The following is a 12,893-nucleotide window of genomic DNA, read 5'->3' on the forward strand; positions in this document are numbered from 1 at the left end:
CCAGTAATAGCAAATTGGCATCCCTTTATAAGTTTGTATAGGCTGTTCTGAAATTTAATTCAGCCCTACTTCCACATCAGGTGTAAAGAAAGGACACCCATTAGTCCATTACTCTATAGGCTAGTAGAAGTATAAAGGTACTACAGATAGTTCTACACTATAAATGAGTAAATTACCAAATATGTATACGATCGTATGTATAAGAAGCTTTACCAGAAGAGTACAGAAACTAGAACTAGTATGTATACCCTTTAACAATTAACATGAAGACAGGATAAAGAGAAGAGGCCTAAAGAGAACGTCATTTTTTTTTTAACAAAAACTTTTTATTCACTGTTGACATGACGTGTCATCCGAAAAAACCAACTTTATTATAGGGGACATGTTCAGCTTGTGGGTGGGGTACTTAAAAGAAATGTCCTTTGAAGAAGAGCCATCAACTTTGATAGCTGGATGGGGAGGAAGATTTGAGTGTTTTACATCGTTAGCAATTTCATTGTTTACTTTGCAACATCAAACTGTGTTGCCATACTTTAATGGCAACGACCGTTCTACCGAATTATATTGAATTTCAGATTCTGTGACATGTTAGTTTCAAATTTTCAATGTTAGACAGCACCATTGATGTATGCACCAGATAAGGGTCTTTATTGTGGGGAAGAGGGAAACATGATTTTCCACATTTTTCCTAGGACAAATAGGAGCAAGAGAAAAAAAAAACTTTTTGAAAACAATAGAATCACAGTTCAAATATATCAATGCTTTAGGAATACCAAGGAACTATACCTGAGTTCGATCTTCGTATTTTAGAGCGCAGCTAAGTGCTACGTTTCCACTTAAGAGAAATCAGGAGCAGTTTCCACTTCAAAAGTTCAAAGTATCGTAAGTTCTAAGTCTAACTAATAACTAAGTATATGGAATTTGGATGGTCAAGCAAATAGTTTCTCTGCAATCACCTGAAAATCCTTAAATGCGCAAGCATAAGATCAAGATTTGTCACGTCAAAAAGGTGGTTACAAACCGATTTGGGAACAGTTTCTCCCATCAATCCCAAATAGGTGACACTTCTTCAAGGAATCAAACTTTCTTCAAAAGAATGCACACACTCATACAGTGATACCTGGGTGGCTGAAACTGTGGCGGAAGCACCTTTGCAACAAAGGAATCCAACTGACCCCTAGTATCAGTTGGTCTTCTGCATGGTCATTTTATCTATGCAACACATTATCCCCCGAGAATAACAATAACATATCTTACCAAAACTTAGGGTGTGATTATATGTGAAAGCGAGCGAGTTCAGATAAATTAAACAAACAAGAAGCTTACATTAATTTAGAAGTCCACTAAATCACAAGTTACAACACAAACTTTTAAGTCAACGGATACATTCTAGTGATAACAAAGTCATGTTCTAGTGATAACCATAAACCAAATAGAAATCAAAGAAATAAACGGATACAAACTCCCCATTCAAATAGTTTTTGGAGTTTGTCAGCAGATACAACTCAATCATCATCCATCATGCCTCGCCTGTTCTTACCCAAGTTAGAAAGCTTACAAGGAAGGGATGGAGGATGAATTTACAAAGGTTGGGCCAAGGAGACTGTCACACAAGCTCCCTCCTTCATGGATCATGTTAGTCTCAGCTCTTGGGCTACTGCCAGTGCTGCTGTTAGAAAGTGAGCCAAATGAGGTCTTCTGTAGGACTCCAGTAGGGGACAATTCCATCTGAAGGCCAGCATCCCACCCTTCAGTCATGAGGTTAAGGTCTGACGAGGAATTATTGCGCTCCAGAGATGTGTTATTGGTGCGTTTCAAGACCTCTCCTAGAGGTCCTCCCATGGAAGACTCCCAAGATATTGGTATCCAGTTTACCTGTCTCTGGGTATGTTCATTTGGCAAACTACCCAGCCCCAAACCCATCTGAATTGGATCAAACTCCCGCGATAACCTCAGTGGTGATTGAGCAAGTTTCTCATGAGTTGGCGAGGAGGACGATGATGAGAAGTCTGAAGACATGGGGATTGATATAGAGAGCTGGGTTCGGTCTAGTTGGGTTTCTTCAACGTCAGGCCAGGCAATAACAGAGCCATTAGATCGGTTCTTGGGCCAGTCATCAATGAAATGACGAAGAGGATCTTGTGTCCGATGCTCTTGGCTATTAAGGTCTGGCGAACTCTCAAAGTTTTTGTAATCTACATAAGGACTTTTTTGCGATTTCGTTTGAAGTGAATCAGAGGAAATAAGTCCAAACTCTGTTCTAGAAGACTCTTCAGATGGGGCATGTTGCTTCACAATTGAGAATGGAGTGTCCCTAGATTTCACATTTATGGCCGCAGAAAGCATGGATAGGCTTTGTGAATCTGCATGCAGTCTACCACCGATACCCTCACTATTCAGTAAAATCCTGAAAGAAAAGAAACTTGTGAGCAAACACACGCTAAAAGAGAAGACAGGCACCTAATATTACATTCAAGGGTACACTTTCAGCATCGCATTCAATCCTTCATTGCAAAGAGAAAGAAAAAAATATGGGTACATGCGTGTGTGTTTGGAAGGGGAGTGTAATATGATGTCCCAAGGATTTTAACTTACTATAACCAGTCACTTTCAACCAAGAAATAAAGGAAACAATAAGTGTGGATCTACCTCAAAAAAGAAAAAGGGGTGAACAGAATTTAGTAACTTACTTGAGATTTGGAAAATGAAAGTTGGAAAATGAAAGAGAGCTCATGTGGACAAGAAATGAAATAAAAGATGTGAAAAGAAGCCTAACTTTAGTTCGTAAGAGTTATACCTGTTAGTTTTGGATTTTGGTGAAAGAGCAGTCGCACCAGTCTGCAAGTGTTTAACTTGGTCTTGTGCGACATTGAGGCTGTTGGATGTTGCACCCCCAAAGGCCACCGAAACTGGCGAGGAAGCCAGCGGTATCACCTTTGTGGTGGCTGGTCCGGTGGCAGCATGGCCAGTGTGGCCTTCCACAGGCTTTCTTGAACGATGGCGTCCCCTGTTCATGTGCCGCTCACAGTATTTTTGGTCAGCAACCGAATCTCTTGAGCAACGCCATTTTTTCCCATCAGTTCGTCGACACCTCCCAGGCTCCGGATCATTGTTACCAGAGAATCCAAGGTGGAAAGAACCCCATCCCACTAGATGTAATACAAGGAGATAATAGCTTAGTAAAAATAAAAGACAACGATTTCTAAATACAAACGGCAATCCCTAACTAATCCAGTTTTGGATAACAACATTACCATAACATTGTTAATTCATATTAAGGAAGAAGGATTTAGGTTCAACTGCTAAGATCATGGCCCATGGATCAATCACTGAAACTACGGAGACAACTTTTCTTTTTCTTTTTTTGCTTTTAATTTTAGGATAAAGACAACTAGACAAGCTTACATACATGCATCTCCGAAGCTGAAAAACAAATGCATGATACATTGAAGATAAGCCTATATGCATGCATTTGCTATGAACATAATCTTACAGGTATTTGGTCTGAAGGGTCCAGAAAATCCAGAGAAGGCAGATGGATTGAGAGCTCTTCTGATGGGGATGAGCAGATTGGAAGGTATAGGAACATTTGCATTAATGTACTTGTATATCAAGGCCTGATGTTCAAGCTCCATCCACTGAGATGGAGTGAATGGTCCTCTAGCCCCTGCTAAAACTCCATGGTAGTTTGCATTCAAGCTCCCAGAACCAAAACCTGAAACATAAACAAGAATATTTCAGCAGGCAGGACAAATTAACCATGAATATGTTAAAACTATCACAGGAGAACAAAAGGAGTCATTAGAAGAACATCTGCTGATACTAATTCCTTTTCTATAGTTTCCACTATTTTTTTTTTCTTTTGTCTCTTCCATCTACTGTAGTGAAAAATATGTAACAAACAAACCCCCATCACACAAATAAAAGAAGCAATCACCTTTTGTGACTGTTGATAAGACTTAAACCCCAAGATTTCCCACTTAACATAAGTCCCAATGAAAAGACCACTACACCAAAGTAGCTAAATAAACCAATGAAAACCCATCGTTTTTAGTTTTAAAGTCCACATCTTTTCACTTCATCAACAGTGACATTACTCATTATTCAGCTCACAAATCCCAATTACACAAACATAAATATGTCATCAAAAGTTGAGAAACAAACAATTTTTTTTTTATACCAACCTGCATTTCTAGTATAAGCAGACAAGGCATGGTGATAGTAGTCATTAGTGAGTGTAAATGAGTCAGATTTAGGAGAAGAGAAGCTAAGCATTTGCTGTTGTTGCTGGCCATCAGAGAAAATAGAAGTAGATCTCAGTAGTGGAGAACCCCTTTGTTGTTGTTGTTGTTGAAGCAACATTGTTCTAGAAGCAGTAGAGTAATCCATTTTCCAATCATCTTCAGGAGCAGAGGTGGTAGATGATAAACTCTCTTGCTTATTATGAAACACAGATCCATACCCTTTCTCTGGGAAACTATTATTACTTGTTTCAGTACCACCCACCAAACTATCAAAACCAACCAACCCAAAATCCATACCAAACCTACAAAACCACCAACCTAACTATAAAACTATGTTGTTTACAAGAAAATGAAAAAAGAGAGGGGGTGGAGGAAGGCACATTTTGTTTAGCTAAGGAGGAGGGGGTTGGGTGATGTTGGACCAGATTTGAAGCCAGAAACCAGACAGGTTTGGGCTAGGGGAGGAAAATAATTGGAGTGAGAGAGAGAGTGAGTGAGTGGATGGATTGAAACTATGGACCAGACAAAGTGTACTAAATACTCTCCCCCTGTATATATCTTGGACATAATTACATTACATTATTAAACCCAAAAAATTCATCCTTTCAAGTTCCAACTTTTGTATTTCTAATGGAGATGGTTATATGAACTCATTAAAGCAAACTCCAAATGAAATCCAAAACTCAATGGCTAAATTTGATTTTTTGGTGGAGATGTTTTCCACACATGCGCCATCCTACATCTCATTTGAAGATGTACCTCATAAAAATCATTTAGAATATGAAATTATCCAACGGTCCCGTTTTTTAATTTCGTGTATTTAATATTCATTGAAAGATTTTTAAATGATCCAAAGGCCAATCCACAAAAAATTAGTCCTCAGTTCATTTATTTTTTATGAGTAGAGTAACTTTAGAGTCGCTATAAAGTGGAGTTCATATAACCATCCCCTTTCTTAATTTGATATAAATAACTACAAAGCAAAAAAAATATATATATTAGTTTATGGTTCTTAAGTATGTTCCTAGTGTAATGTTTGTGTGGGAGCTTTGTTCTTTATCTTGCAAGATGCAACAAAGATGCAAGCATTGTGGTTTCTGTACTTTGGGACTACGTTTTGAGGATTCAATTACTTTTCGAGAAAGTAACTTCATGTCTTCATATGATTAACCACTCGAATATCTCATACATAAAATTATAGACATCAGTTACTATATAAACACCGAACGTTTTCTTTGGTAAACAAATTTATATAAGTACGTATCAACAAACTAAACTCTACAAGGGAGAAAAGATCATAATGCGCTCATGGTTCCAAATCTTCCAATACACCACACACTTGATGTAGATGTATCAACGATAATGAGTCCCACGCCCACCACAAAGGTCCCACCAAGTGTGATGTAAAGATCTGTAAAGCGATACGAGGACCCATTATAGGCCCATAACCCGTACAATACCGCTAGCTGTTTTTTCACCGTTTCACCAATTTACCACTCTCCACACCCGGTCCCGCCAGCGTAAGATAGTTTTTTTCGCCACCTTCTTGCCGACATATTTAGCGGGTCCCGTTAGGAATAACTCCCATTGCGTGAATTCTCGATGCAGAAAGCACAGGGGAGCGACGCGTGTACTAACGTGAATTAATTTTCGTCTACCTTTTCTAGCGTTACGGGCCCTCTTAAATTTACTAAACTTTGAATTCACTCAAACGGACCCCATTTTAAAAAAATTAAAATAACGGACATGTCTCTAAATATCATCCTAGGTGCCACGGACATGTTTTGGTGTAGTGCGTGTCATACGGCACATAGGTATAACTTCAGCCAAACAAGCCTGTAAATACCTGAGTCAGTAGTGCGAGCTAGTAATGTTTGAGTGAACAATATTTATATCACAATTGTACATAGTGAGCGGAAGCAGTAAATACATAATTCATAAGAAGGCAACAAATAACTTTCATTTGAGTAATCAACATTACAATTGTGGCAAGCTAAGACAACATTCTTGGTTGTATAGGATGTTTGTTATTCCCCTACATATATGTCAAAATTATTTTTCCCATAAAATCAAAAGTGAACATTGAACCAAGTTGAAATTTCAACAAGGCATAACTCCCAATTCGATGCTCCAATTTGTATGCTCGACCACTTTATTTAGGGTGTCTCGAAACGTACTAAAAGATGAAAATGAATTTGGGAGCATGCGATAAGTTTTGAACCTCCAAAATGGCATATATCTGTATTTGGATATTTGGACATATATATATATATTATATATATATATATATATATATATATATATATATATATATATATATATATATATGCTCTTATCTGGACTCTTAAAATACTCTTAAAATAAAAACTTGAACAAACTTTTACAAAAAAATCAAACTTAGATGAATTTCTCATGATGGAGTTTTCCTAAATACCAAAAAAAAAGTCAACCAAGTTTTTTGTGTGTATTTAGGGAACCAAATATAAATATCTATTATATTTTTGCACCCAAAAAAATAATCAAATCCTACCAAATATAAATATCTATTCTATTTTTGCTCCCCTTTCGTGACTCTCTCTCTCTCTCTTTTTTCACTCTACTAATTATTCTCTCATGATGGGAAACTCGGTATATGTACCCTATAGATAACTAGATGATATCACCTTCCCATTAGGTAATGGACTCCCACTTTCTTCTAATAATATGTTCGCCACTGAAGTCTTTCAAAGATTGTTGGTTTATTCCTTCTATGAACTCGATCATTTTGCAAATATAATCATTAAGACCTTATCAGAGTTGTTCAATGCTTATTTCCTTCCTAAAACTCTTGTACCAGACACTGGATGAGGAATTTAGAGGTCTCCAGGAGATGTAACCACTAATATGCAAAGGCTTGAATGGGCTAGAAAAGCTTAATTTTTCTTTTTCATCATCAATCTCACCCGGGCTAGCTCATGCAATTCATATCTACCAAAGCAACTTTGAGATCCTCAATAATGTCATCAAGATTTCTCAATGTTGCACGGTCCTGCTCCAAGACCATTATCAAAATGTCCTAAAGCTAATCAGGATATATCCCAACATATATATCTTTTGGTTATAGTTTTTGGTTTTTGCCAGTGAGACCTGAGTAATTGTCACTAACTGGAACTAGTTCATTGCTAGTTGCTTCTTTTGAAGAATAATTGGAGTCACCAAGAGATGTATCCATGCAAACTATTGCTAATTTTTCCATCTTGATGAAGTCGTTCATCAAACTCATGTCTGAACCTCCAACATTTTTTGTATAATGGTGGTCCCCTTGGTTTTTTGTTAACGACATTCTCCAATTTTAGAAGAAAATGAAACGCCCATGATTTGGCATCTTTGCGAGAATTGATGTCTAATTCTGAACTGGAGAAGAATATGTGTGACGCTTTAATCTTTTTTGGTAGCTTCCCTAGTAGTTGTATTGCCTTTCGATAATTTTGCAAGTTGAGCCTCAACCTGTGTGACAATTTGGAAGCTATGTGTACAGTACACAGGATTTTTGAAAATAGTTATTTAAGTTAACTTTAAAATAAGTACGTAGGTAAAACTTCACATAAAAAATGAATTCAACCCTATTATTTTGTGGTTATGAAGCACTCATCATAAAGATTATCTCTACAAATTAAAATATATATATTATACAACCCGGCTCCTATAAGGACCTTAAATAAGTACCAAATCTAAAATACCCACAACTTTACCTACAAAATGATTTAAAACCTAATCTTTTGTGATTTACTAACCATAAAAGAACATCTATACAAAAATTCATTTGTGGTTAGTAGATCAAATTGTTGTCCACTTTTGAAAAATTAAATTTTAAATCATTTTGTAGATGAAATTGTGGATGTTTTATATTTAGTACTTATTTAAGATCATTTTAAGAGCTGAGATATATCACCTATGTGTTGATATAGGTGCTAGAATAGATATATGCACCTATGACTATATCTCTAGAATAGAATGAGAGCAGCAATAGTGTTGGGTGATTTAGAACTCGATCTATGTTAGAAATTAGAATACTCAATACTCACTAGTCCATGCATTTTACAAGAACATAAAATGCCCCATAAGAGAACAAGCAGTGTAGCAAAACGTACCTCAACCCAACACTATTTTAGTGAGATATGAACCCCTAAGCTAAACTATGTATCTAGAGTGATTTAATAACTTGAAAAAATGGTAAATTTCTGATTTGGCCATGATAATGTCATTTTGTTCTTAATCCGGTCATTGTTAGCAACTCAGTGTAAAAAGTTGCTGACATTATCCCACTAGTTGCTGACAAAATGTGCTGAATTGCATTTTGTGGTCGAATTGGAAATACATTGACATTATCATGTCCAAATCAGAAATTTACCCTAGAAAAAATAACTAGGGTCGTGGATCGTAGAATAAATACCTAATATGCGTAGGGAATCATGATGGTTGTCACGTGAGTATTAGTACCAATACATAAGCATGATGCGTTTGTAGGCTAGAAAAATATATAGAATGCATAGGGAAATGCATAGGATTCATTGAAGAATAAACAAATAAATTTTGTTGTTTAAATTATTGAAGAGCATCGTCTTGTTTGGTAGGTGCTTCACTGCTTCATATGGAGATTATAAATCGATTAAATTATCTTTGTCTTGTATGGAGATTATAAATCGATTAAAAAAATTTAAGGTTGTAAGAAAACCCTTCATGTCTTATACAGTATATTACCTAAGAAAAAAACCCTAACAGTTTTTAGGGTCTATAAATGCACAACAACCCCATAATATGTTCAAAATTGTGTAATCCCAAAGGCATGTCCTATCTTCTTTTGTTCTCGGTCAACAAAAATAATGCATTGAAAACTTCGATCGAATAATTTACTTACCATCTCTCTTTCTAATGTTTCTACTCTTTAGGTCCATCAACTTAGGGGCGTTCCATATCACATTATTGCATGACAGTGCTGCCATAATCCCCAAGTGGACATTAGTTCCTCAATCAAACCATACAATTTTGCTTAAGAGTTGGAGTTTGAGCATCTTAACGACGTAGTCCTTAACTCCTTATTACACATTATCTATCACTCTATCAAGACTTAAAGAGCACCTAATTCCTACATTTCACTCGGTCTTATGCATAATTGAAAAGACCAGTTCATTCTCCTAAGTCCTAACCGCATCGAAGAATTTATCTATCTTTTTCAAGCATCCAAGGTTCTGTGTACTACATGCTCATAGGCAAGAGGGGCTGAGCACGCCCAAAATTAAGAAAGAAGCTTTAATAATGTGAATATGTGATTGTCACTGTGTAGGTGACAAATTAAAATTCTAAATGCACACATTTTCAAAAAACTAATATAATTTTTCAAATGCGGTGGGATATCTTCAGCATAACACTATGAACGTAAAATTAAGAATTTTATGGCATCTCATTGAGATAAAACTACAAGTTATATGATCTATTAGTTTTAACATAAAAATCTTGCTGAGACCGAAATAAGATCCGACCCATTTTATGCCCTGCATGTGGTAGCTTGTTGAATGCCATTGTCATTTTGTTATAATCTTTATTTTAAGCTTAAGAATGCAATAAACTAGAGAGAAGAGGGGAGAAGTGTTCTCTTTGAACACGTACACTTGGTGATTAATTAGTTTTGTAATTTGTTGAAGTTTGTGCTCCACTCATGGCGTCAACAATCTTTGCTATGAAGTATGAGCCCTTTTCATTCACATTGGACAGCCCAAGACCCAAAGACAATAAAATATCCAAGGAGGGAAACCACCCTACTGCATATAAACCAAAGCTTCCATGAACTACTTTTTTGAGAGAACATGACAAATTTAACTAATGCAAGTAAGATTGTGGAACCCAAAAATAATGCCTACTTGAATTGCTCACAACTTGAAAGACCAAAAGATGCTAAATATCATCCTTGGTAGTAATTAATTAATTAAGAAAATAATTTACAGTTAACATAGCATTCCCATTCAACGAGCTCTATTCTAATCCTTCTGCACATGCCTCAATTTGAAAAGGGAAGTGGGTTGATTAGTTAAATTATTATCAAGGTTCTAATACCAACGTACAAATGAAATAATAATTTCGACTCGGCGATCGAATATTTGCACGCAAAAAACCGTTGCTTGTATTAACAAATCACATCACATTGTAGCTCAAATGACGACGAGCACCCCGTCATGTGAGGAAGATCTTGGGATTGACTCCCATTGTACTACATCGTCACAGGTTTTGGTCCTGCCTGATCCAATCTTACCTAACATTGTCGGAGAAGATAATTATAATTATATGTTCATGTAATTGAGAAAGGCTGTTTAACCGTGGGAGTTTTGTTTTAAGAAAGGTTGCAGAATAGGCTTATGAGTTGTAACATGCCAAAAATGGATTGGAAAAATTGTTGGTTTGACAGTCTTATTAAGTTATTAGTGAATCAGATGTAAAGTGAGAGTCTACACCCCAAAAAAAGAAGGTGTGAAGGACTTGGGCTGATTAACGTGTTGGGTTTCATTACATGCGAATTTTTGGAGAGCTCTTTGTTGGTCAATAGGCTGGTCATTATTCAATCATAGTTCTTCTATGGGTTAACGTTTATTTTTTGTTATTATAGCTCTTAGGTCAACACGTTGGGCTCCCACTTTATCGTTTATACCGATTCAGAGGGCTCAGGCTCGGGTTGGAATATAACAACTTTGGGTATATCCATATAACTGGCCCAACAGGCTTGAGTGACCATTTACCAGTACATCCCGTAAACAGATACATACAAAAAACAACTCACACACAGTAAAGTAAGGTAGTACAACACTACAACCACCCTCCAAACTAGAGGCTTTCTAAGGGCTAAGGCAGTACAACCAGCAGTAACACGAATAACACAGAACCAGTATCACATTGGAATTCTGGAACCACATCCATATTTTAGCAACACCTGCGTGCCTGTGTAACTTTGTAGTTCACTAGTTCCACTCAATTGCTACCGAATGTAGGATTATTCCTTTGCAGATGTGCCTTCATATTTAACCGTGGGGTTTCTGACTTTCTATGCTTTCAAATGACATTTATGGAAGTTATGAGAGGACCAGAGAGCAACTCCTAAAGCTGTGGACACGCGCCATGCGGCAATCATAACTCATAAGGTCTATTATTTACTTCCCTCAGCAATATGGTAAACCAGCAATCCATGAGCAGTACCAATCGTCCAAAACTAAATTGGGAGATGGGGAGGAGCAGGAACGGAGCCAGGAATTTGGGTTAGGGGGGAAGGTATATCAGTATATGAGAGGGCAATAGTACACTATCCCTCAAAAATTTTGGAGAGGCAAAGCCTTATATATTGAGGACTTTTTGGGAGGGGGGGGGGCTGCCCCTTGTCTCCATCCTCGGGAGGACTCACCAATACTCCAATACCCACAAAAGGGAAACAGTCAACAGTGAGACAAAGGTGAGGAAAACGTTAACAAACAGAACAAACTGTACATCAGAGATTCAGAGATTTCCTAATAACAGTTCCTCAATCAAACAAAAGCTTCTAGAATTTACGCCCACTCTATCAGTGGATGTTGAGCTCCATTAAGAGTAGCATTATCGTTCAAGCTTTTGTACCAAACTTTTACTGGATTAGGATCGAAAACTAGGTAGGGAGACCCTTCAACCACAAAGAAAGAAATTGACTTTCAAAGAGATGGACCTCCCGCAAACCAAAAAAGAAGGTAACAAACAAACAAATTATTCTCGTCAGAGCTGATATGTGCTACTGGGCTACCACTCTACCGGAAGTCATCCTGAAGTTAAAGCCAATAAGTTAATACTTAGATTTTGGTTACCCCTCCACACCCACTTGTTCTCTTCTTCGAACCACTCAATATTCAGCAGCACAATCCATATAATGAAATAAGGAGAGGAAGCCAAGACGAGCAAGCAAGAAATAAAGATAGTTACAATCAAGCCCTAGCACAGTCAAGTTTGATCATGAATCATTCATATATAAATAAGGATCAACTAGTATTACCCCCACACTAGATGAGCCAATGTGGGGTGGGGGGTGGGGAAGTTAACCCTATAAATAATTATTACATAAACACAATTGGTAGAATAAACACAATCACCGTGGCAGCCAATTCATGACTAACTTTATGGGCTCGAAGTTGACTGTTGAGCCCTCAATCCCCGATTCCCAGAGAAGCTGATTTGTCTTGGTCTAAGTCACACTGCACAACCTGCTTTCCAGACTAGTGCGCTAGGTAGGACTTTGGAGCCCTCTACCACAAACCATGGCCAGTGGATGGTGAACCATCATTGCCGTGTCATGCTGGAGGTCACTCCTCAACCAACGTCATTGACCAAGAGTTGATCTCCACCCTGACTATCAACTCATAATCTTGACCATGATATTACTAAGGTCTGGCTCATGACTGATCACAAGCCCACTTCCAGATTCAAGCCCCAAACCATGATTAATATTTCTCCAAAACTGCCTGGTCATCTTAAAACACTCAAGACTCAGACCTTGCTACTTTTGCTCTCTCCTTCCCTTGCACTCTCTGTAGCCTTCCCTATCTCATTCTCTTCTCTCAACCAAAGGTATATAAAGTAGTTCCAAAAGGAATACTAAATAGTGTG

The 12,893-nt window shown here is 37.3% G+C and overlaps 1 protein-coding gene across 1 annotated transcript; it reads right to left on the reverse strand.

The window, feature by feature from the left end:
- Window positions 1-1,299: 1,299 nt before the first annotated feature.
- Window positions 1,300-4,679, reverse strand: LOC147520982 (growth-regulating factor 6-like). The gene is made up of 4 exons (XM_086592517.1): window positions 4,185-4,679; window positions 3,494-3,715; window positions 2,798-3,149; window positions 1,300-2,407 (listed from the first exon to the last, which is right to left on the reverse strand). The coding sequence occupies exons 1-4, from the start codon at window positions 4,537-4,539 to the stop codon at window positions 1,555-1,557; spliced, it is 1,782 nt and encodes a 593-aa protein (XP_086448643.1). The 5' UTR covers window positions 4,540-4,679; the 3' UTR covers window positions 1,300-1,554.
- Between the last annotated feature and the right edge of the window lie 8,214 nt (window positions 4,680-12,893).

This window comes from Coptis chinensis, chromosome 2 (genome assembly GCF_015680905.1).
Source record: "Coptis chinensis isolate HL-2020 chromosome 2, ASM1568090v1, whole genome shotgun sequence".
NCBI classification, from domain to species: Eukaryota; Viridiplantae; Streptophyta; class Magnoliopsida; order Ranunculales; family Ranunculaceae; genus Coptis; species Coptis chinensis.

Coding starts and splice junctions, on each gene's coding strand:
- LOC147520982 (XM_086592517.1), bottom strand. CDS start 4,539: ATGGATTTTGGGTTGGTTGGTTTTGATAGTTTGGTGGGTGGTACTGAA. Junction 3,716..4,184: donor TGCTTATACTAGAAATGCAG/GTTGGTATAAAA, acceptor TTTATGTTTCAG/GTTTTGGTTCTGGGAGCTTG. Junction 3,150..3,493: donor ACCCTTCAGACCAAATACCT/GTAAGATTATGT, acceptor TATTACATCTAG/TGGGATGGGGTTCTTTCCAC.